Here is a 27,571-nt window from a genome sequence, read left to right on the forward strand (position 1 = left end):
GCGTACGGGAGGAAATCTTTTGGAAAAATTATATGTTATTCTCAGGTTGAAAAGACATCTACAAAATATTTTTCAAAATTTTCTCGGAAGACCTTCATAGATGCGGAGGGACTTTCAATTTTCACTCGGGTTTTTTTGAGGGGGACAATGCGGGGAAGCTGTCAATTGTTTGCGAAGAAACCCTCGTATACACCTGTGCATACATCCACGTTTAAAACAAATCGATAGAACTAATCTTGAGAAAAATTAAAACCACTTTTAAGATTTTGAGTCATTACCAATCAGAACCAATCAGATTTGAGGTCTGAAACTTAGGGGATTAATGTATCTTGAAAGTACTTACATACCATCTAATTTTCCTCCCAAAATTCCTCTGACCATTTCACTATACTTATCTACCTGCGCTTTTTAGGGGTGGCTCCAGAGGTAAGACTGAGGAGGAACGCAGGCAGACGCCGTCCCCCACTTTCAGAAAATATCAGTGGCATCCTCCACTATCTAACAAAAATACAATGGGCAAAGATAGGCACGAGGAACGGCGTGACGTCATGCGTCCTCCTACCTTTTCAGATCCACTTCTACCCGTGGGTGGCTTTATGCACCTTTTCGCCCACTGTCCAGATTTGGAGGGAGTGATTCTAAGTTGCCCTGAAACGTGGCCATCGCCCCAAGGACCATTCCTGAACCAGAGATCCAGGGACAGAAAAGCTAGACCAACTAACACTTTCTAGTCATACTTTCAGAAACCTACTTGCGCATGCTTCGACGAATGATGTTCTGTAATGTATAATGCACTGATTATTCAGTTTCTGAAATAAAAGTCAAGTAAGTATACTTGCCAGTATGCGAGGTATAATATTTGTCTATAATCTTACAGGCGTATTCCATGGTTTGACCTTGAAGTCTTGAATTGGTAGTTCCAAAGACAAGTCTCGCATTGCATTGCATTACATTATCTTTATTTCCAGAAGCATAGCTTCACTAATTTTTTAGAAACAGGTTTAATTCAAGAAAATTAATTTTTCATAACATTTAAATTAAGAATGTTGCTTCTATTCTAGAATTCATCCTCAACAGTGATGGCATTTTGAGTAATTGAGCCAACAATATCTTGAAATCTATCATCAGGGATTTGTTTACTCCATGATTGCGAAAGATAGTGAGCAGCTAAGATAGCAGGATGTTGTCTTCTGAAAGACTGTTTTGTCTTAATGGTTATATCAGGAGATGACACTGTGCAGATAAGAAAGGAGTCTATTTCTGGTGCACTCCATTTGTAGGTAAGTATTTGTAACGCTAGGGCAGAATTTGAATTAAGGTTTTGGATGTCCTCCAGTATAACTATTTTGTGTTGTTTCAATTCGTCTGTTATTAAGCTGCAAAATTTTGCCGTGTTGTATGTGATGTAGTTTGATGCTTGAAGAGGAACTACAAGAGAGTTATGTGGTTGTACCTGGTGCAACAAAAGGTTCAGCACCAGAGCAAAATCTCTTGCTAGTTTTCTTGCTGTGTTGCTATTACTGGGCTGCGACACAAACAATACAACCGCTGGGTGAGAAGATGTATTAAGTGTTGCTGGAAATATCATACTTTCAAGCAATGTCCAGGTCTTTGAAGATTGATTCGGGTACTTATTCCTAAGAAGTTCAATCTGCTGGGATATTTTCTGTTTAATTTCTGTTACTTCATTTACTTCCTTCACGGTTCGTTGCACAAGAACGTATACAGTCACAAGTGAGGCAAAGAAAATAGAAAGAAGTAAACACCTCAACATTGTAGTTACCTGAAAATAAAGATTGTTTCTATCAGTAATAGCAGGAGTTCTAAATGAAAATATAACATGGTTAACATGTATGACTAAAACTTTTGCCTAGTTCAAACAGCGATTAAGCGTTCGTGTGGTAATAGTAATTTTGTTCTAATGGTAAGCGAAAATGTCTTTAGTGAGCGTAGTTTGGGTTTCGACCTCTGCTAAGATATCTGCTAAAATTTTCAGTAGATTCATCATCGGTGAGTGTACTACCCAACTAAAAGCTGTCTTATCAATCGTAGCTTCTCGTGGGCTCTAACAGTAAGGAGTTTAATTTACAACATTATCAGAATTCAAATTCAAACTCAAATACCTTTATTGAAGCGAGTAATTTTCCTCCATGCTAATCTTACAGCTAACCCTTGTCAACAGAAAAAAAATAAAAATGAAGAAGAGAGAAAAATTTTAAAAAAGATGATTTGGAAGTGGTAAGGGAATTAAGCTCACTATATATAAAAATAATAATAAAATTTAAAAATTGTAAAATTTAAAGCAAAATTGAAAAGAGCAATTGAATATGTTATACATTTGCAGACACGAGATTAGTAGCGCTTCTTGAGGAAAATAACAATAAAAATTTTCTCGTTACGAGCCAAGGGAAGAGAACTTACTTAAGGTTCTAATTCTTATATATGTACTTGTATATTCCTTCGGTGCGAGCGGTCCCGGGTTCGATTCCCTCGGGCACTCGGTCGAAAAAGTGTAAAAGGCTTTTTCAGGCCAGCCACCCTGAATGAGGTTTCCCTCATTCACACTAGGTTGTCAAAAACAAATTGATTGGATAGCATTAAATTTACACGGTTTGAAATGGAATAGCAAAACTGGATATACTGTATCATGCATACTAAACCTTGTATAACAATCATGTTGAAAGAATTCAACCTTTTATTGTAAAGGTTTAAAGAAATCTCTTTGGATTAAAAGAATATTTGCATTAAATAATGTCATTGATTTAGAAACAAAACATTGACCTTCATTAAGTGAATTATGTGAATACACGTTGAATGGATATTGTACTTTTCACACAAATATTGTAAAGAAATCAGGACGTGCATATTGTAATGCACAACAGTTGAATTATTGGTGGAAATATGAAAGATTAATAGTATTAACTAATGCATTATCAAGATTGTAATGATTTTTCTTAGGAATTGTAAATAAAATGCAGGGATGTAAGTTTAAAAAATTATTGAAAAATTAAAAATGTATATATGATTAAAATTGTAAATATATAATAAAAAATAAAAAACAAAAAAATTGTGCTCTCTTTTTTCAAAAAAATGTTTACATGTTTATAAACGATATCATCGTTCTTTTTCAAATTTTTCTTGTTAAACATTTTTAAACACTTGAAATGATTGAGTGCGAATAATATGATGTAAAAAGATTAAAACAAAATATCCACACAACACAGAATTATCATGTTGATATTGATGATTATTCGTAAAGTATATTTTAGTATTTTTTTGATAAAAATTGTTTATTTTCTTGGAAATGTCCATAGCAAGACTATCAAAGTAATAGCCATGTTTTTTCTCATCGATGTACACTGCAACCCAATGCGATCCGGTCGAATCAGATGTATCAAGATTAAACACAAGTGCAGCACGAGGTTTTACCGTTACAGGAAGTCTGTCAATAGGGTAAATCCCAGTAATGCTTGCACCAGTCACTTTATCGGTTAGTAACACTTTTAACAATTCATCACTATACATGATCAAAGTTATTATTTTCAATCCTAGTAAGTATGTAACTATAACTGTTACTCACATGTACCACATAGTCATACACTTTCGTATATTCACTATAGAGTAATGCTTCATGAACACTGCACCTATATTGTTCGAAACAATGTTTATTATGTGCATACCTATGAACATGAAAACGTAAAGCAGTATACTTTGGACAGTTTATTTCTTCTAAATTTGTAACATCTCTTTGAAGATTTTCTTGAAGAAAACACTTTCTAGTTATTCCGTATGTGTATATGGTTGTAGTATTTGAACAATATGTTTGAAGTATCTCCTTAATATGTGAATATTCTACATTGCCTTCGCGCCAGGTAATGCCATACACATTCTCACCATAGATCTCTTGTTTGTAGTTATAATTGGCACAGCTAACTTATTTAAAGGAAATGGTGGTTTAAAAATCCAAATTTGAAGAAAGGGAACGTCAGGATTTAGAATGGCTCTTTTACAATAAATTTATCATTATCGTGATAGGCAGAGAAGTGTACAACAAACCTCATCGTACTCAACTGAATAAATAAGACGGTGTTATCACTATAAATATTTCTATCTTTGTCTACTTGTGCTAAGGAATCAAATTGTGTATACACAATGCATGTAACAGGTTCAGTTAAGTTTCTGAAAATGATACTTTTAAATTTACAGGGAATCGCGTACTACATCCCATCTCTTGTCATCTAAAGTTCCTGTTGGAGATAGAATAAAAGCAGACAGAGCATATCCGTTTAGATATTCGTCAAGAGTAACAATATGTGAATAATTTTGATAATATATACCAGTACTTGAAATCAAAGTATAGTAACTTAGAAGGTATAAATCGTTATTAAAATCAGGGGTGAGGAGGTTGGGAGGAAATGATTTTGAGCCGACTTGTAATTGCAGTTTGTTAACGTTAAAGTTTCGAAATTCATAGGGATTAAGATATGATTTCCCATTGAAGGCTTGTTGGGAAGCATACGGTCTAAACTTACAATTTCAGTATGAAGACGTACATACATTTCAAAGCATTTACTATTTTTCACCTTATTAGCATGTTTTTGAAAACCAGCATTTGTATTATCTAATTTATAATTTATTAAAGTATCTTTTTACCACATGGCACATGCTAAGAGTGTTTCAGACGCATCACAAGAATAATTTAATAATGTTTCAATGTATGCACGATAAGGATAAGATCCTGATGAAAAACTAATTAATTTATCATTTAACGAAATATCAATTTGACTAAATAATGAATGTAGGAAATTATTTACCGGTGCAACAGTATCATATTGAGTTAAAGTTGTACAATCAGCTTTTGTAATTTTACAACGTACATAAAGATATAGATATGCAGGATGAATAAATTTCCCTGTTTCTCCAGGAATAACAAATTCAATACGTTCTTCTGAGGTTAATGTAAAAATAGGGCGATATTCAGCATTTGTAGTTGGTTCAATAGTTGTTTGTGTCATTGGTATGGAAAAGGAATCAAATTCATTGGTACAACATTCAGAACTATTTGAATTTAGGAGCACCATTATAAAAGATATCGTTTATATGTTTACGTTTTGTTATTGGTCCGAACTTAACAATTGCAGGAGCCTTCCTCGTGCGTGACCGTCTCTTGCCGTTACTAGTTAGCAACTGCCCGACTTTATTAACGGCTTTTGTCTTTAAAATATCACCAGCTTCTTTTACACGCGCACGAACAGATTCTTTTAATGGACGATTTTTTAATATATCACACACAACTTGTATACCGGTTTGTAATACCTGACGTCCTACAGTTTTTGCATCTTGTTTAAGAAGTGGTAAAGCAAAACTAAATAACCCTACCTATCCCATATCTTCTTTGATATGCAAGTCCTGAAAAATATGGTATTCCACGTCCACGATGATAAGTCGCATGTCTTGTTCTCATCTTTACTATTATTATTTAGCAGTTTCAGGAGAGCGTTTAAAGTGTAGTGTTACTGTCAGTGTCCGAGAAAAATGTCAAATTTTGCCCTGAATGATCTATTAATAGTATTTCGATTGTGTTAAAACAAATTTTGTAAGTGGCATATAATGAATATCTTCAAAGGTAATTGTTTGAACTGTACCGTATTTAATATGAGAGATTGTAGTTACACGTAATAATGGTGCTTTTGTATCACCTAAAAATTGATATTGTATATCTGTATAAATAAAAATTTGATGTGGATATCCGATATCTACGTATGGCTGTTTGAATCCGCGAGATTATTTAATAAGTTCTGATTTTTCAGAAAAACCTAATTGTAAAGCTAATGTAGGCCACATGTAACTGATTTTACACGTTCATCACATTCAACATGTACAACATTTGAAAAACTAAATCTTGTAAAACTTGATATTGCATTTAATTCTTCTAGTAAATGATGAACGGATGAAAAATATCCAACAATAATCTTACTTTCCATAGGCACTGCATTTTTAAATTTGTACCATATAACATTTTCACCTTCGGTAACATTATAACATGTTAATTGAATATGTACTTCACTTAATCCAACATGCCAATCGAATATTATTTTTTAATTGATTAATAAAATGTGTTGCATTATTTGTAGGATATACATCAGCACTAACATTTGAATTTAATGTAATGTAAAAACTATCATCAATACTTTCAGAAATCATTTTCGTTTAAGTGAAGTGTTAGGTTTGAAGTTCCAAAACGAAATGGTAATTTTAACCCGTGTTCATCTTTCAAGTTTACTTCTTTGTATCGAAATATTTCTTTTAGCCTTTAAGATAATGTGGCGTGTGAAACAAAATATTTTACATAGCCGTGTTGTACATTACATACACTAAGGTTTCGAAGTAATGGTACTATATTTTGTTGTTGTTTTAGAAGATTATCACACACAGTAATTGTATTAAGAATATTATAATCTAAATCGCATGGAAATTTTCCATGTGTAAATATTAAATCAACATTTCTAACTTTTGTGTATACAACATTTTATTTTCAAGTGTATTTTCATTAATAAATCCAAAAATATGATGTAATCCTGGTATAATATCAATCATACATTGATCTTCTAATTTTAAAGAATGTTAAATGACAATTTGATTTTTATTTTGTAAATAATGTAACACGACCATTTTTAGGAATCAACTGTTGAATATACTCAATCGATGAATAATACCCCGGTGTTATTGGAACACGATGACGTACAACTTTATCATCGATAACAGTAGTAATTATAATTTCATTTCCACCAACATTATAAAAACACCATGGGATATTAATTTGTGATAATGCAACATCTCATTTCCCATCACTTAAATCAATAGGTTCTGCTAATTTAACTCGAAATGATGATGTAGTATTATTATCAAAAAGATTGCTACTTGCATCTGAAGGAAGAGTAACGTAAAAATCGTGTGTAAAGTTCGGATTTATTTTGCAAACTGAATAGAATCTGATCTAATCCACGAATTGATAATTGATTGATATCCTAACCATTTTTCATCCATTCATCAATTTTTACGTTTCAATACTTTTTCAATTAGATAAGTTTTCTTTGAATTTATAATTACTTTTTATAATTCTTGTGCATAAAATATTCTTTTAATTTCTTCACCATTACAATCTTTTTATTTTTAATGGCAGGATCTAATTTAATACATTTATCAACAATGAACATTTCTTGTGATCATTTAGGTAAATATACTTTTTCTAATATATGTTTATATTATTAACACGGACATAATCACCTGGACTAAATTCACAAGTTATATTCTTTCTACTCATTTTATTTCCGTAAAATGTTTCCTACACTTGATTCACATTGGAATTATTTACTTGTTCAGGTGTCATTTTAATACTTGAATGATATGAAGTATTATAGTTATTTACAATTTGATCCAATACATTAATATAACGATAAGTATTCTTTGCAATAAAATAACGATACAATCTTTCTTTTAATGTACGTATAAAACGTTCTCTAACGCCCATTTAATTTCGGAATGAACGCTATAATGACTAATTTTATATTCTTTAAACAACTGTTTTATATGACGATTATAAAATTCACCACCTAAACCTGTTTGCACGTTAAACTCGGGCAACTTAATTTTCTTTTTAATTTTTGTTATTACTTTTACCATTTCAGGACCTTTCATTGTTTATAACGGAACACATATGCATAACGTGAAAACATACCAATACAACATAATATATATTTATAATTATTATTATACTTTGCAATATTTTGCATATCTGCTAAATCCATTTGTAATGTTTCATTTGGTGCATTAACATAATACTTTTTACGTTCAAAAACTTTACGAGCTGGTGCATGTAATGAAGATGAATCTTGAGAAGCTAACCATTTCCTAATTTCGGTTTTAGATAACTTTTGTTTGCGTTATAATGTTTCTATACTTGATAAAGAATCAGGATTTGAATAATCATAACATTTTTGTTAATTTTATCATTTTACATACTATATTCTTTCCAATATTTAAGTAAATTAGCTACTACTGCAGGACTAGGTGATTTTCTTACTTTACGAATACGTTGTCTACTACTACTACTACTACTACTATTCACTTTTGATGTAGGTGTGCTAATAAATGTACCAATAAATTCTTTAGGAACATTATCTTCTAATAAATTTTTAAATTCATGAATACCTTTAGGATTTCTTGAATATTTTCTTGTACGAACAACATAATTTACTAAATCTATAATATTTCAACCTGGTATTGTTTTTCCATGAATACGTACTATACCAGACTTATCGCACTGAATTTTATCAGAGCTTGTCAGCTGTTTTAATAATAGATTTGTTTTCCTACGAAGTGTTTTCAGTATTCGTAGCATCGATGACCTACTGCCAACGTTCTTGAAGGCCATGTTTTCCATCACGGTAGAACTTAGTGGACCGTGAAACGAGAAAGGTATCAAGTGCATTTTGCACCTTTACTAGGGATTTGAACTGGCGTCCTCTAACAAGCAATGTACAAAACAAGGCACAATCAGATCCAACTCAAACTTCGCCCAGAGAACATATAATAGAAAAGGAGAAAAACATGTCAAATTGGAGCTGCCTCTATCCAGAAACACCGGAGATATGCTCCGCAACATAACGCACCACGCGACAATATGATATAAGGTAAACGTCGCAAGATACCCGTTTATGTCGGAAACGGAAAGGATGGGCAACACCAGGATATCAAGATGTTTGATATGCTATAACACTGACTTGGCGGCCATCTTGAAAGCCGCCATCATGGATATAGCGTAAGGTATTGAAAAGAGAAGGGGGGTGTATGATATATCAATGTAAGGTAAAATGCAAAGGAAAACCAAAGATGAAACCGCGAAAAACATATGTGTAATAGTATGGACGGGATGAAGTGTAGAAGGCTCGGGGAAAACAAACGTGTATTCGAAGGGCAGAATAATAGGGCAAGACCCCACGATAAATGATACGCGTCAAGTAACTGCAACAGTGTCTGTGCATTGAAGTGCATCCGCCTTGACAAATTATGCCTTCCGAGGATATTGGAATTCCGTTTGGTACAGCGAAAACCACAATTGGAACCCGCGATACGAGCACTCGTTTGGAGACTGCATAAGCTACAAAGGACTATCTCTTATGGAACAGCAATTCGGCACCTCACTCCGGAGTGTAGGATATATCGTCTTGGATTGGTGATCAAAAGCACGACCTACGTGTGATTGAAGCCCACTCCTGGACACCATTTTGTACGTTTCTTGTTCAATTTTCTTGCTATTTCGTGTAAGCAAAGGACATTTCGGCCCACGTTTGTTTAAACAACACTATCTGAAACAAAGTGTGTACACATGAGAAAGACCAGCAATTTCTAGCTTACATTTCTTTACGAATCCTTATTTTCCTTTGCGCGGTTTGCTGCACTGTTTCGCGACGGTCTCAAATAGTCACAATATCAGGCAAAGGCAGCATTCTGCATTGACTCCATGAATTCCATGAGTTGTTGCAGTCTCCCATTAGAAGGCTAGTTTACAACACAATGAGACGACTCGAATTGTGTCTACTGGTTTCACTGACACATATGGAACGAAGTGAACGTGACAGCAGGGGCCAGCCAGTGAGAATCTATAGTGTGTTTGCCGCATTCGCAAGCCAAAACGCGCAATATTTTGTGTAGTGAATGTGTCCGCAGTATCGTTCATCTACAAACACCAGTGTAGAGCTGCAATGGTGAACCCTCTGAATGTGGTGTTACTGATGCAAAGTGTACTTCCAAAGCAAGTGTAAGTCCAATCAGCAGAACCGACAGTGGACGAACGACAAGCAACTGAACATATGGTGGAGATTTTGAACAACCACGATGTAACAGAAGTGTATGTGGATGAGACTTTCGGGACCAGTAGACACAATTCGAGTCGTTTCATTGTGTGGTAAAGTACCCTTCTCGTGGGAGACTACAACAACTCAGGGAACTCATCGAGTCAATGTAGAATACTACCTTTCCCTGATATTGTGACTGTTTGGGACCGTCGTGAAACAGTGTAGCAAACCGAAAAGATACATTCGTAAAGAAATGTAAGCTAGAACATTACTGGCCTTTTTCATCCGTACAAACTTTGTTTCAGATAGTGTTGTTTAAACAAACATAGGCCGAAATGTCTCTTGTTCACACGAAACAGCAAGAAAATTGAACAAGAAACGTACAAAATGGTGTCCAGGAGTGGGCTTCAATCACAGGTAGGTTGTGCTTTTGATAACCACTCCAAGAGGATATATCCTACACTCCGGAGTGAGGTGCCGAATTGCTGTTCCATAAGAGATAGTCCTTTGTAGCTTATGTAGTCTCCAAACGAGTGCTCGTATCGCGGGTTCCAATTGTGGTTTTCACTGTTCCAAACGGAATCCCAATATCCTCGGAAGGCATAATTTGTCAAGGCGGATGCACTTCAATGCACAGACACTGTTGCAGTTACTTGTCGCGTACCATTTATCATGGAGTCTTGCCCTATTATTCTGCCCTTCGAATACACGTTTGTTTTGCCCGAGTTTTCTACACTTCGTCCCGTCCATACCATCACAATATGTTTTTCGCGGTTACATCATTGGTTTTCCTTTTGCATTTTACCTTACATTGATATATCATACACCCCCTTCTCATTTCAATACCTTACGCTATATCCACGATGGCGGCTTTCAAGATGGCCGCCAAGTCAGTGTTATAGCATATCAAATATCTTGATATCCTGGTGTTGCCCATCCTTTCTGTTTCCGACATAAACGGGTATCTTGCGACGTTTACCTTATATCATATTGTCGCGTGGTGCGTTATGTTGCGGAGCATATCTCCGGTGTTTCTGGATGGGGGCAGCTCCAATTTGGCATTTTCTTCTTTTCTATTATATGTTCTCTGGAGAGTTTGAGTTTTTCTTGAACACGGCTCAACTGCTGATAGCACACAGTTGCATTGGTGCTCTGACCAGTTGGTAGCAGTTCGCGATGCACGATGCCGCGAGTAGTCCACCAAACACACAGGAAGACCTTTTTCTAGTGCATTTCTGGTTTCGGCTATTTTGGAACTTGTTCATGGGATGCTAACCAATGATGACAGCGCCGTGGAGCTCGTATAGGACCCACTTCTCATCATCTGTCAACACCCTGTCCACAAATAGCCAGTTCCTCGACGAGACACCAAAGAAACACAGATGTTTGCTCGCGTTCCCTTCTGGTTCCGGAATCAAATCATGTGGGACCCATCGACTCAACTTGTAGTACTTCCCAAGTTGATGAAGGTGCTACCGAATAGTTCTTCTACTCACACTGAATTGTAATCACTGTTCGCCTCACTTGCTGCCTGAAGATCTTAATTTTGTACATATGTTGGTCTCCCGGCAAATAGTGCGTCTTCAAGTGTTTCGTCACCGTCCTTAAACTTGTTAAATCACCGCTGAACTGTCTGCGTAGTCACGACACTCCACCAAAGGCCTGGCGTATCTTCCGCCCCGTTGCAGAGGCGTTTGACACCGATTTGAACTCTTACAGCATACACGCCCTTATAGCGCTCTGTGGAGATTCCATGTTTACTCTGTCCTTACTCAAGTTCACGGTGTAACTGGACTGCCACAACAGGTAGTATTTTGCATACGCCTACACCAACAACTGACCTTTGTCTTATCTTCATTCGCATTCAGTCAAGTTGTGAGGGCCAATGGAACTCAGACCTCTACAAAATGCGACAGAAGTTTCTTGGTTACCTTTATATCTTTATTAACCCGTCATAAATTAGAGAACATAACGGCAGGTTTTAATGTATCCACTGTATACCCCGGATCTCGTACTGTCAATCATTTATTTCGGTCTCCGCAGAACTCCCTGAATGATGTTGAGTTAGTTTCAAAAGACGCCTGTAAAAACCACGTGTCCCAAGCTTTTGACCAGAAACCACACAAATGACGGGATTATTGTGTTGGCGGAAAAATGGCAAAAGATCATCGTATAAAATGGTTTCACAATGTTATTTTCAAGTAACAATAAATGTATTCTTAATTTGGACCTTCAAAGGGTCAACACTTTTTCGACATCTGGTGTTAGTATAGATGTAAAAGGCGTTCTTAACAACACAACAGGCGGTAGTATCTTAACTATATGTAAATTTTTGTCTAATTTCAAAACGAAAAAAAAAATGGTGTCGATGGGTGAAACAATGGGGTTATGCAAGACACCGGCAAGCACCAATAATTTTTAGGCGATGCGTCGAAGATGTGAAAGTATATGAAACTCTGATCACTGTTCAAAGATAGGTGTCAAAAACAGTTGAATGTCTGACTTTTTTTTAAAAAAAATTGAAAATGTGAAACTTCACAAGTGTAAAACCATAGCTCAGTTGTATAACGACACCACAAATATGCAAGGCATGGGCGGAGAACCTACTGTTGGAGAACTTACATAGCATCACTGGCGAGAATTCGAATAAACAGTGTGTACGTTCTTCATCATACACTGTAATGATAAGTATGTTTCATATTTATATTCGTCTCTCTTTCTCTCTCTCTCTTTCTTGTCGTTTTCCTATCCTGTCGTTGCATCTTTCATTTCTTCCCCCTCTCTCTCACGTACACACGCACGTACGTGCGTGTGCATATTCCAAAGTTAAAACGGAGCAAGAGGTCGATAGATTTGGTCTGGAAAATGTAATTTGCTGGCAACTTCAGCGTCGAGTTTTTCGTGCTCTGGGGATAACATCTCCATTCCTGGTCATCTCTGAAAGAAATACTATTTAAACGCAACGGAATCAGCAAATATGTTTTTTATCATCTGGGTTACCGAGTCTCAGTCGAATTACCGGGTAACTACGGGTTTGAATCCTCGACCCAGTGATGGTCCATAAGCTAATCAACATCATCCGACTGACACTATGATCCGTTTGAGCTCTAGCGTGTTCATTCTATCTGTGCAAATTACAACGTTGTATTCGCAAAAGATGAAAGTGATGCTGGACTAGAAAATGGCAACCTCTTTGGTTATTTATTAATAAAATTTTATTTATACTAGTTCGACACAAATTTGTTTCCATCTTATAATTCAATATAATTTATTCACGTTGAAATTTGAAACATGCAAGGTCTGCTACATCTATAAGGAACATCCAATTTTCCACTTGAACATTTGTAACTTTTCATTATGATACGGTTTGGACTTTTAATATAGGACTAGCTGAACCTGCACTCTCTACACAGCGCATCATTCGCATATGAGCATAAACATCCTTCTCATTCCCCACATCTGTACATGTCCCTTTACAAACATAAGTGAAAAAAGTATTGATTTAGAACAAAATCGGCAAGGCGTATCATAAAGGGGACCTCAATATTTCGCACTGTTTGCAAGATTTGAGCCTACTTCCGGTTGGAGTTCCTAATTTATGCATGACCAGTGTTTTCTTTCTTCTTACATGCAGTATGTAATAAGCAAATACATTACATACGCAATTAATTATAATCGCAGTTATATATAGTGTTCATTGGGCAAACCATTCCAAAAATAAAGATTCATCTTACTGGTTAAACTGCAGAAATGGTTATCGTTCCTTTTTCATTATTATTTGGCCATGAAATAAACGCCTGAGACATATGCAAACCCTATATACAACAACGTGGTGTTGGAATGTATAACGCGTAGGATATGGTGCTTTAGTTTTTTTTAAATTTCAACGCTTTCATGCGTACCCCAAAAAATGTAATAAAGAAATAACGGCCATGTTTTTAAAATATTCAATTAGAACTGGACAATCTACGCAAAATTTCCAATCGATCAGTGAAAACGTCATCTTTCTAGAGCCTGTAGTTTCCGAGATCTCATTGTTGAAAGGATTGGCCACAAGCATATAAATTTCCACAACATATAGTTTAAAAGAACTCGGAAAATGGAAGCACAATTCATGTGCATTGATTTTGGCGAAGGCTTATTAAAATACAAAGGCTTTGAACAACAATTTTATATCATAAACTTTATAAAGAAGATCTAGTTATCTAATTTATTTAAAGTACTCGTACTTAAAATGTTTGTCTCTGTTAAACGTGAAATCACACATTACCGTAAATGAAAGATTTGAAAGTCAGTTATAGGTTGGAGCTCGGGCACTTATAACGAACTGGCCACCTGGAGCTCTAACCAGGTTTAAAAAATAGGGTATCCGTAGCTGGAGGAGAAAAATAAGCGAGTCACTTGGTGGTTCCACTAGTGAACTGAAATCGCGATCTTCTCATATACGGTTGGATTACTTGCCTCTTTGAGGTTGAGGAAATAACCGTCGAATTGATTATAAGCCTCCACGGAGGTAAACAGACGTACTTGATTCTAAGTTGACGACCTTGCTATTTCTTTGGTTTTTCGATTTATTTGATTCTCTCCTCTTAGGAGGCGGAGCTACTGGAAATCAGCTGTGTGCTGTTTATCGCTTTATCTTCTAACCGATTATTATTACTCAATTTTCGACAAGGCAGTACTTAAGTAGTTTGTCTAATGCCGGGTTCTGATCCGCCGGACCGTCGAGTTGAAAGGCATAAACTACCGCCAACTGTTATGGGTCCACCAATAGACCGCCCACGGGCGCGTGCACGTTCAGCATCTCACTCATCTACCTCTAGCCTCTCACCAACTCGCGAACCAGAGACCGTTCACGCTCACCTAAAAAGCTTAGATATACTGGTGCTTTGCGCAGTCCTCCTAGAACCAGTACAGCCAGCATCCAACTTCAATCTACGCCATCTACTTCAGAAGATACTATGGACATTGTTCCTACTCTAATTTTTACAATTCTATTTACTAATCCTCCTGCTGAGCTCATGGACATCAAAAAGTTTTATCAAAAACTAATACGATACTGTTCTAGATTGGATCTCCAACAATTAAACAAGACCTCTAACGGAATCATCCTAAAAACAAAAAACCCCGATCTTTATAAGCATCTCATCTATAAAGTGGGACCAGCAATGTTTGGCGTTAACACGAAAATTCAACTCCTTAAAACTCCTCATATCAAAACACCACCTCCGCCTTGGCGTACTCCATTACTCTCTGTAGTTATCCGTATAGTTGATCCTACCTATACCGAACAAGACATACTAGAAGAACTAAAGATAGATGGGATTCAACCTACTAGAGCTCTCCGTATTAAGAATGCTAATGGCCCTACATACATGGTCAGACTATTAACAAATGATCCAGCACTGGTAGACGATCTTCTAAATAACGGTGTCTACATCTACCGTTGCCACCATCGGGTGGAGCTTTCGCGCACACCCCCACCTCTCTCACTACGGTGTGAAAATTGCCTAACTTATAATGCGCATCCAACGAACAAATGCACAAATCTTTCCGTCTGCTCCCACTGCAAAGGAGATCATAAAATAAAGGAGTGTCCTAAGCTCAACGAACCCTCCAGATGCAACACTTGTGACGGGGAACATCCAACTTACTCCTACAAGTGTAAGGGCAAACCTAAACCACTTCCAGATAAGCCCGAGACTGTTGTACCTCTACGCGTCCATGTCTCATCACGTCCGACTAGTACCACAGCGCCCACACAAACATCTTACTTACCACCACCAACTGTGGAAAGTATTTTAAAGTTCATCACTATCGTTCTTCAAAATGCCTTTCCCTTCCAGCGTGAGGCTATTCTAAATCATGCAACCAAAGCCGCCTTCGATATATTCCAGTTCCACATGGCAGCTACATATTCCGGCCTGTCGACCTACTTCCATTTTCATACAGACACCCATCATGAATAGTACAGGTCAGAGAAGGAAGACTATTACATTGCTATTCTGCAATATTCGTTCGCTACCTACCAACCGAGTTCTCCTAGAAACTTTAGCAACTCAGCACAATGCAGATAGCATCCTTTTTAATGAAACCTTTCTAAAACGATCTGACCGCTTCTATCTTTCACGTTATCATCTCATACGCTCTGATCTGCCACAAAACATCGCACGTGGTGGTGCAGCAATAGCCGTTAAGCATTCTATTCCACGGCGCCATATCATACCACCTTCTCCCGGGCAATATCCCGAACACGTCATACAGACGCTCTATTTTCCAGCTACTACCATTAACATCGCCACCATCTATGTTCGATCTACACAGCCACTTCCGTATCGTTTTCTGACGTACTTAGATCTCAACTTTAAAACATACATCTTCTTAGCAGACATCAACTACCATTCTCGTACTGCAGCTCAGAAACAACGCTTTCATGATTTCCTCCAAACTACTCACAGTTCTTTACTGCAGCTTCCGCATCCTACTCGTCCGGAAAGCGACACTAGTCCCGACGTGGCAATCATTTCCAATAATCTGTTACCACTTACTACTATAGATGTCCTTGGTTCCATAGATAGTGATCATTTTCCAATACTTCTCTCTATAACTCCACGTCTGAAATCCACTGCATCTGCATCACCACGCACACCCAGGTATAACTTTAGCAAAGCTCGGTCGGATCAGTACAGCACTTATATTACCAAAAATCTGCCGGCTACTGCACCTACTCTCACAACAGTTGCATCTATTGAAACACTCTCACATACTCTGACTGACATAGTCTCTCACGCTACGGATTCCGCAGTTCCTAAATGTGCCAACAAATTATCTAGACCTCATTTACCAGCACGCGCCGTCGATCTTCTCCGGCGCTCACACAAGTATTTAACAGAGTTTCTTCGCACACATGACCGCCGATTTCTTCTCCTGCATCGTCAATTCCAACGAACTGTACAGAGCTACATAGTAGCCCGCAAACGACTAGACTGGCGTGCCTCCTGTAATGCTTTGCGCCAAGAAACAAATCTTACTAAATTCTGGAATACCTTTAAACGTCTAACATTTCAGAAACAGGGCCCACAATATCCCATAATTTGTGCTGGCCAAGTACCAACGACGGATGCAGAAAAGGCAACTGCTTTCGCAACATATCTTGAGGGAGTCTTCACTCCACACACTACACCTTTGTTCACTTGTCCTACAGATACCCATATTTCACACGCTGGTTCTCTAGTGCAGCCATCATTTTAACCTGATTTCAACTACCACCTTGATCCCACAAATCAGCTCACTGCTCCGATAACATCAGATGATATTACAGCTGTTCTTAAATGCCGTCGCAACACAGCTCCGGGGGCAGACTCTAGTACATATCGTCAACTGCTTAAGGCACCTGTGGCGTTTCTAGCCTTCCTTGCTTCTTTGTATACAACTATTTTATCTACAGGCTATTTTCCAACTAAATGGAAACTTGCTAAAATTGTGGTCTTTCTAAAACCTCGCAAAGATCCAACTGTTGTGTCATCCTACAGACCCATTAGCCTTACTAACGTGTTTAGCAAGACACTAGAACGCATTATGGTAAAACGGCTACATCACTATCTACAACTCACGAACAAACTACCAACTATTCAAGCTGGATTCCGTCCACTCTATAGCACTGCTGACCAATTACTCAAACTTTCTACACTACTAGTCAACCATTTTAATAAGCGTTTACCATCTGTTTTGATCTCCTTTGATATTGAACGGGCGTTCGATACTGTTTGGCATGAGGGGTTAATTTATAAACTCAAACGTCTGCTTCTTCACAGCTATGTCCGCTTAAGGGTCTTCACTACAGCGAAATTAAACTACCGCTAATTTTAGAGTTTTTCTGTAATATCTTCAAAACTAATAAAAATATTCAAAAAGCAGAAACGTAGTGAACTAGACAATACAATTCTGCATGTGATACCTTTACTACAATTCACCTATCTGCTTTTGGTATGCCGCTATTTACAGAACCCGCAAAAACTGTTAAATCTATCTACAGTTGCAAATCGAAAGCAGATAGATGAGTTGTGATAACGGTATCACACGCAAAATCGTATTGTTTAGTTCACTACGTTTCTGCTTTTCGGATATTTTTATTTGTTTTGAAGATATTACAGAAAAACTCTAAAATTAGCGGTAGTTTAATTTCGCAGTAGTGAAGACCCTTAATAGCCAATTTTCTACATCACCGCCAGGCTTTCGTTCAGATCAACAGGGCAAAGTCACACATCTTTCAACTCCGCGCCGGTGTGCCCCAAGAATCTGTTTTATCTCCTCTATTATATATTCTTTATGTAGCCGACATGCCTCAACCTCATCCCCCACTATATGCCTTACAATTTGCTGATGATACCGCTTATGTAGCATTGGGATCTTCTGTGGATCGCATTAATCAACTCCTACAACCAGCTTTGGACAAACTAGTTACATGGTGCCTGAAATGGAAGCTCAAGCTGAATTCAACTAAGACTCAAATGACTCTTTTTGTGCTCAAACGCAATAAATACTGTAACAGTCGCAACCCGGAACGTCTACATTTAACCCTTTTTGACTCTCCAATCCCAATTAAAAACAGTCTCAAATGTCTGGGTGTAATATTCGACAAACATCTTACTTGGAAGCCTCATCTGAAACACTTAGCAGCTAATATCCGGCACCGTTTGAACCTTTTACGAAACCTTAAAGGCACCACGTGGGGTGTTAATACAAAACTACTACTCCTAACATATAAAGTCTTTGTACGCCCAGCACTCACGTATGAACATCTTGCCTGGTTATCAGCAGCACCAACTTACTATGAGCGTCTGAAAGTTCTCGAAAGACATGCCTTACGTCTGGCCTACTCTCTCGCTTTCGATACTCCCACTGCTGAAATATATCGTCGTGCGCAATTTCCAACCATTTTGCCACACCTCTACCATCTACGCCAACGCTACATAGCGACACGAATCCAATTGGCACATCCCATCGTCCATGATCTCTTAGATTAAGTTCCTGCTGTACCACGCTATGCCTACCCACCACTGGATCATCTCTTAGCAATATACGAAAGTACCGAAGCCATAGATCAGTATAATCCTGACCGCCGTATCTACCACAAAAATCCACATATATATTGCCCATAACCTCCGTACATGTACTTTGAAACATTTTAACACAATAGCCAACTCTGACACATTCTCGTCAACTTGATTTTGCTATTAGTTCCCTACTTCAATCCACATTATTACAGAGCCTAAAATCATTCTACATGTCCTATCAATCAAAAATGTTGAAAATATCGCTGGCCACAGAGAAGGTGTTGCCTTCTACGGCCCGCCCATCCATTGGATGGGAATGAAACTCTTGTTAAAAAAAATCGCTTATAATTGCTATTGTAGCATTTTAATAGATAGATATTTCTGATAAAAATTTTCCAGTAAAATAGCACTCATTCAATTTTATCTTTTTTTCTTTCTTTTTCTTATTCTTTTCGTTTCTTTCTTCTTTTCTTGTTCACTTTGCATTAGTAGTCTGGAATGGAAGATATGACCTACGCTACCTACTGGGTTTATTGGAATGTAGTTTGCATCAGTACGTCCATTGGGCACTACCGAATTTCCAACCGAACCACGCGGAAACAAAGCATGTGTGTTAAACTTTTGACATTTTCTTAGATGTGTCTGTGAGATCTACAGTTCTACTGGAAATTGAGTATTCTATCCTTTATGAAAAAGACTTAATGAATTTTTCAATCATCCTCTATATATTCGAACAGCCTTGAATATATAAAATTCCACATTTTTATCTGTTCTCCCTTTTCATTTTCTCCTTCTCTCGCTTTCTCATTCTCCCTCTGTCTCTCTCTGTCTCTCTCTTGCTGCCCCATTTCTGAACCTCAGGGTATAGACATCAATTGGTTTCAATTTTTCATTGGGTGTGTTTCAGTTTCTCCCTAAATCAACTTATCAATCTTGTTTCGTTTCGGTTTTGTTATTTCATTTTATCGATATTAATACATGTGTAGTTTGAAATTAGAATTGCGTTCATGTGGTTAGCTAATTTTAGTATGGGAGAGAAGAAAGGAGAAGAGAGGGGATCTCTTTACCAGACACGATTATGGGATAAGAAGTTGTATATTGGGTGGCCTAACTACACGGCCTTAGCTGTCGCAATTTTTTTGATGCCGAGTATACATATTTGGCATAAAGCAAGCATTCCTGTGGTTTCAGAAAAGAAAGTTTTTGACGCGCTGAAAACATTTTATAAATAAGTGTTGCACCAAGGAAAAACATTTCAGTCGACAAGGACAAAAAACAACACTTCGTGCAGGTTCTGTTGCACACGCGGAAAAGTCTATTTTTGATATTGCGTCTTCCAAAAGTAAAAACCGCCGAAGATTGCAACTGTGAGAGGTCACGCAAGATTCCAAACGAGAATTCAAGTTTTTTTTGGACCAGAGAACATCACGGAAAATGAGCATTGGTAACATTGACGTCCGAACAAGCAAATCTGTGTCAAGGATGCTTTCCCTTAAAGTGAGCAGATTTAAGGGGAGACAACCAAGAAAGACACTGGAAGTGTTGAAGCAAGTCCATCAACTAGTGGGATTATTCATAGGCACATGTCAAGGATACTGGCGTGATCAGGGGAATCCAGCGAAGCTGTTGAATCGGGAAGCACGTCGGGATCTGACTTCGAGGCGCGACCAAGAAGGAAACATAGCCTAAAAGCGCATCTGTCTCCAAAATACAGTCTAGGCAGAGTTTAGAACTGGAGCTTCAGAGAGACAGGTTGCTTTGATCGATTCTGCCGTACTTCAGGACGCGAGACTCATAACGCCAGAGGACAAAAATCTTGTTGTTGACTATCTAAGGTACGAAGAGGAAAAGATAAACTTGGTGAGAAGATTCAGAAAGAAAAGGCTCACCTAGGCCGGGCGATTACAAGTATCTACTTCGACTAAAAGAATGATGCAACTCTTGTACAAGAAAAATTAACGGCAAACTACGAAGACGAGAGGTTACACAAAAGCATATCACAGTTCTATCGGAGCCCGGTTCAGAATACTTGCGTCATGCCACACCTAAGTCAGGCACTGGAAAGGATATTGCCGACTCTATATTGGAGCATTTAGAGAAAAACCAGTACGGCGTGTCAAGTCTTGAGGCAGTCGGCAGCGATGGTGAAGCCACAAACACAGGATGAGATAACGGCGTGGTAAGTCAGATACAAATATCCCTAGGAAAGGAACTGCAGCATCTCATTTGCCTCCTTCATACCAACGAGTTGCCATTTCGACACATGGTTACCGAATTGGATGGTGGGACGACCGGACCCAACGCTTTTTCCGGCCCCATCGGAAAGAAATTAAAGGATTGTGAACGTTCACCGATCGTCTCATTTACACCCATTCCCGTTGAATGGGTGTGTGAAATGGAAAAACCAGATGGTTTAAGCATCGACCAGAATTATCTCTTTGTAATTTGTAAGGCTGTTGCTACAGGAATGTGTGCTAACGATATAGCGAACAGAAAACCAGGACCAATATCACATTCACGATGGCTTACATTGGCCTGTAGGATGCTTCGCCACTACATCAGTACTGATAAACCTAGTTCAAGTGTGTGTCTACTTTGCCAGTACATTGCTAAAGTATACGCTCCCGTCTGGTTATCAATACGGAGAAATCCTTCGTGCGAAATGGGCGCATTGCATCTGTTTAGCATAGTTAAGCTATCACGTTTTCTGCCAAAAAATCTACAACACATAGTTCATTTTGTTCTACAAACAAACGGATACTACGCTCATCATGAAAACCTGCTGATAGCGATGACAGTAGATGAAAATCCGCATATTCGAACGTCAGGCTGGAGAATCATAAAAAGAGTGCCGCAGCCAGAAGACTCCGAGATGAAGCCGCCCAAGTGACTTCATTGTTCCGAAATTAAACTTTACAGCTGAAAATTACTACGACATGATTAATTGGCCTAAATGTCTAACAGAACCGCCAATCACACGAAACATAACGGATCAGCAGGTTGAAGAGAACATCCGAACTTCAGCTACTCTAACAACAACATTCCCTTAACATAGTCAAGCTGTGGGACACACAGTGAAGCTGGTGTCCGAGGCAGCGTCGAAAAAGTGCGGCTAGAGCGCAAGAGGTACATATCTATGTTAGAGCCAAACTGAAGTCTAGAACAAGAATGCCCCGCTTCGAGACCAAGAAGGACTACGTGACCTAATGTCAAATGTCAACATATGCCTACTGCGTGGGTGGCTGAGCGGAACTCGATATGCAACCACCACCCCGTGGTGAGTCCTGGGTTATTTTGCGTACACAGGAAAATAAGCGAAGTTGCACAAAAAAATCGTGTTATATCAAGGGCTATGCCTATAATCATCGTTAACGTGACATTCCAAACAAAATCTGGACATTAATTCCAATAACTGAGCTAATATGGCTGTACTTTGACTTATAAACATTTTAAAATTATTTACTGGTGTTGCTACAAGTTTCGTTTAATAAAATAATTGTATTCTAGCCATCAGGTAACTAACTCTATAAATGACCACAAGTAGCTTTTCTGTCATTGGTGTTGTACGTGTTGCCTAACCAAACACTTAAAAAAAACTCTAAGTTCGTTGGGGCAGGGTAAGAGGTTGTCCAAAAAAAAAGTTAAAAATCAGTAAGGTCGGTGCCATTAATAGCACATTTTCCGCACTAGTCGTCATCGAATTTCCAACAAAAGTTCAAAACGCTCCACCCTACTGGACATGTGTATGAAGGCTGCAGCGTCCGTCGAACATTCGCCAAAAAAGGCAATTCATAAGTGGTTACAGGAATTAGGTGTTCCATAATCGACATTACAAAATCTTATGAAGAAGGATTTACAGTTAAAGGCATTTAAAACTTCGTTTGCTAACGGATTGAGTGTTAGTGACATGCAAAAACGTCAGCAGGCTTGTAGGCGAATGCTCGATGTGTTTATAGGTCTTTCTTCAAGGGGTAAAGTGCTTTTCTCGAACAAGTATGCAATATATCGCAGTGCAAAAGCCAGAAGTTATTATTTTTGGAGTTAAGAAAACCCACATTTTTATGAAGGACACAATCCACCACATTTCATGATCTGGCCTTCAATGTAAGGTTAACTTGAGCTCAGATATAAAAACACAAATACAATTATATGTACTACTTCACGAACATTGCGAATTGTACATTAACCTATCCATAATAAACTGTATTTTCATAATATAAGGTCATTGTGTTAAAGAAAAATTTCTTGTGAATGATTTACACAAATTTATGTTAGAAGTTTCAAAATCTGGGCTCAAGTAGCCCGTGTTTACGGTAGTATTATTACTGTTCACCTAACGTTTAGGGAATAGCCTGTAAATGGATTTACAAAATACCTTTTCTTAGAAGTATGAATAATTTCAGGCTACGCTGGATAACTTTTCCATTTATTGTCGGATAAAAAAACAATTTGTAACATATAATCTTAAATAAATATTTGAGGGATCTACGCCAAGTATTTGGAGGCCGGTGCCTCCCATGCCCCCCACCTTAGCTACGTCCCTGCGTAACTTACATGCTTTTCTCAGTGTGGAAGCCCACGGACCATACATAGCCTAGTAGGTCTAGTGTTTTGCGTAAACCCCTATATAGATCTTTCGAAAGTGACCAGAATTGGAACCAGGTGCTATTTTTGTTTACAGATGAATAAAACTATTAACATTAGAACGATAATACAATGTATTACTCTTTTATCAATTTTCAAAAACGACACAGAGTTCATATTCCATTTCAGTGACAACATTTTGTACACTGAAATCGGGCTTAATGAAGCATATTCTAGAACTAACCCTTGTCAGAATAAGTCAATTGAATCACTCTTATAATATACGGCAAGCATCTCAGTCTGTGTACCACACTAATCTTAATAATAAACAGTCACACTAATAGATGTAGACGCCTGCGCTATTGCTTGCCTGCCTAAAGCGATTAGATATCGCTACCTGTGCAAACCCTTGCCTGTATAACGAAGTTCTTGAATAATAGCATAAACATGCTATAGAATTTGGGGTGATTGGTGGGTAAACTAAAAGCCAAATGTTAAATGTGAACTATTAGAACTTTTAAGTAAGCATGGCTTTAATCTATAGTTTACAATAAACCGAAGGCTGAGGCGGAACCAGGATTTTGCTTGGGGGACAAGACCCCTTGATATAAGTAAAATTTCGCGTTTTTCACTGATTTACTACTATTCTATTAATCAAATCTATATAAATCTCCAACTCAGGGGGGCAATTGCACCTCTCTGCCCCCTAAATGACGCCCCTGGGTGGAATTACAAGTTGATACAAATTACATTAAAACATACATACCAAAACTCCAGTTGTATAGTTTACGAGACTTAAGAGCAGCTCTTTCTGCTATGAAGAAATCAATTCAATATAATTTGTGTGTGAAAGAAAGAGAGAAAACCATTTTTTCAATCAAGAAAATAAATCACAGCCTAATTTACGAATTAGTTACATCCAAACATTTTTGTTGTTGCTGCGGATCACTGAACTACTACGGAGATGACTGTAGTGAATTAAGACCTAATTGTCGAAAATTGTTTCCAGATGTCATTGCCATTGTTGTACTTCGGTAATGTTATAATAAGGAGGAAGCAGGATCGTCTCGTGGGTGGGAGAGCTGGGATGTTGCTTCCAATCTCCACGCCTAGGAGAGAAGATTTAATCTCTTGAGGGAAACTGACATGTTTGCTATTTCCAGTTCGTTTTCGGGTTAAAATATGGGGACAGCATTCTCAAATATTCGGAATCAAAAACCCAAATTTCAAAAGTGTGAACACTTTATAGCCCTCTATTTGATTCTGCCAGGGTTAAAAGATGACTCATATAGTGAATAAAATTAAACGACATATAAAAGCATTGACCTATATTAGCATTTTGTCTACAGAATGATCACAAAGTCCTGTTACCCCCTATTGTGTGTCTACATATTCATAGATGGTCACATTGTATTAATGTGGGATCGTGGCAGAGGACAACTTTGAGGTATTGTGACTCTTCTGTACTATTTATTCCAAAGTATATGTGCATACACAATTGTTTTCATAACAGAGTATGATTCTGCTCCTTGTGGGATGTGAAATTATTCTCAACATTGCTGGCGTGATGGCAGTAAATACCCGTTGAATAGCATCTTTAGGTTCATCAACTGTCTCGTAACGTGTGGCAGCAATCTTTCGTTTTATGAACCTCCATAATGCATTGTCGCAAGATGAGAGATCAGGACTTCGGGATAGCTACTCCAAAGGTGCAAACAAATGGACAGAACCGCGTCCATCCATTTATCAGAAAATACTCATTGAGATATTCTCAAACAGCAATAGGATAATGGACTGGTGGCCCATCATGCTGGAAACATACACAACCGAGCAGTCCCCGATCTTGCAGATATGGAATAAATCAATCACTTACCATGGGGAGATATACAATGTGGGTCACAGCACTCTCAAAGAAATATGGACCTACCAAGTGGGTTGCAGACATTGAAGCCCAGATCATGAAATGTGGTGGATTGTGTCCTTCATAAAAATGTGGGTTTTCTTAACTCCAAAAATAATAACTTCTGGCTTTTGCACTGCGATATATTGCATACTTGTTCGAGAAAAGCACTTTACCCCTTGAAGAAAGACCTGTAAAGACATCGAGCATTCGCCTACAAGCCTGCTGACGTTTTTGCATGTCACTAACACTCAATCCGTTTACAAACGAAGTTTTAAATGCCTTTAACTGCAAGTCCTTCTTCATACGATTTTGTAATGTCGATTATGGAACACCTAATTTCTGTAACCACTTATGAATTGCCTTTTTTGGCGAATGTTCGACGGACGCTGCAGCCTTCATACACATGTCCAGTAGGGTGGAGCGTTATGCACTTTTGTTGGAAATTCGATGACGGCTAGTGCAGAAAAGGTGCCATTAATGGCACCGACCTTACTGATTTTTAACTTTTTTTTTGGACAACCTACCCTGCCCCAACGAACTTAGAGTTTTTTTTTAAGTGTTTGGTTAGGCAACACGTACAACACCAATGACAGAAAAGCTACTTGTGGTCATTTATAGAGTTAGTTACCTGATGGCTAGAATACAATTATTTTATTAAACTAAACTTGTAGCAACACCAGTAAATAATTTTAAAATGTTTATGAGTCAAAGTACAGCCATATTAGCTCAGTTGTTGAAAATAATGTCCAGATTTTGTTTGGATGATTATAGGCATAGCCCTTGATATAACATGATTTTCTTTGTGCAACTCTTCGCTTATTTTGCTCTGTACGCAAAATAACCCAGGACTCACCACGGGGTAGTGGTTGCATATCGAGTTCCGCCCAGCCACCCACGCAGTAGGCATATGTTGACATTTGATCTTAGGTCACGTAGTTCTTCTTGGTCTCGAAGCGGGGCATTCTTGTTCTAGACTTCAGTTTGGCTCTAACGTAGATATGTACCTTTTGCGTTCTGGCCTCACTTTTTCGACGCTGCCTCGGACACCAGCTTCACTGTGCGTTCCACAGCTTGATCATGGCAAGGAAATGTTGTTAGAGTAGCTGAAGTCCGGATGTTCTCTTCAATCTGCTGATCCGTTATGCTTCGTGGAATTGGCGGCTCTGTTAGACATTTAGGCCAATTAATCATCTCGTAGTAATTTTCAGCTGTAAAGTTTAATTTCAGAACAATGAAGTCACGTGGGCGGCTTGATTTCGGCTGTGGCACTTTTTTATCCTTCTCTAGCCTAACGTTTGAATATGCTGTCATCGCTATCAGCTCATGATGAGCGTAGTACACGTTTGTTTGTAGAACAGAACGAAGTATGTGTTGTAGATTTTCTGGTAGAAAACATGATAGCTTAATTATGCTAAACAGATGCATTGCGCTCATTTCGCACGAAGGATTTCTCCGTATTGAAAACCAGACAGGAGCGTATACTTTAGCAATGTACTGGCAAAGTAGACACACACTTGAACTAGATTTATCAGTACTGATGTAGTGGCGAAGCATCCTACAGGAAAATGTAAGCCATCGTGAATTGATAATGGTCTTGGTTTTCTGTTTGCTAGATCGGTAGTACACATTCTTGTAGCAACAGCCTTACAAATTTCAAAGATATAATTCTGGTTGCTGCTTAAACCATCTGGTTTTTCCATTTCACACACCCATTCAACGGGAATGGGTGTAAAGGGGACGATCGGTGAACGTTCACAATCCTTTAATTTCTTTCCGATGGGGCCGGAAAAAGCGTTGGGTCCGGTCGTCCCACCATCCAATTCGGTAACCATGTGTCGAAATGGCAACTCGTTGGTATGAAGGAGGCAAATGAGATGCTGCAGTTCCTTTCCTAGGGATCTTTGTATCTGACTTATCACGCCGTTATCCCATTCTGTGTTTGTGGCTTCACCATCGCTGCCGACTGCCTCAAGACTTGACACGTCATACTGGTTCTTCTCTAAAGGCTCCAATATAGAGTCGGCAATATCCTTTCCAGTGCCTGACTTAGGTGTGGCATGACCCAATATTCTGAACCGGGCTCCGATAGAACTGTGATATGTTTTTCTGTAACCTCTCGTCTTTGTAGTTTGCCGTTAATTTTTTCTTGCAGAACACTTGCACCATTTTTT

At 38.1% G+C, this 27,571-nt stretch overlaps 1 protein-coding gene across 1 annotated transcript; it reads right to left on the reverse strand.

Annotated features, from left to right (window-relative positions):
- Positions 1-890: 890 nt before the first annotated feature.
- Positions 891-24,455, reverse strand: LOC145681553 (uncharacterized). Its single transcript, XM_081753192.1, has 2 exons — positions 24,264-24,455; positions 891-1,783 (listed from the first exon to the last, which is right to left on the reverse strand). Exon 2 carries the CDS (start codon positions 1,772-1,774, stop codon positions 1,058-1,060), a length of 717 nt encoding a protein of 238 aa, XP_081609318.1. The 5' UTR covers positions 1,775-1,783; positions 24,264-24,455; the 3' UTR covers positions 891-1,057.
- Between the last annotated feature and the right edge of the window lie 3,116 nt (positions 24,456-27,571).

This window comes from Thermobia domestica, chromosome 3, assembly GCF_964235325.1.
Source record: "Thermobia domestica chromosome 3, izTheDome1.hap1.1, whole genome shotgun sequence".
In the NCBI taxonomy this organism is placed as follows: Eukaryota; Metazoa; Arthropoda; class Insecta; order Zygentoma; family Lepismatidae; genus Thermobia; species Thermobia domestica.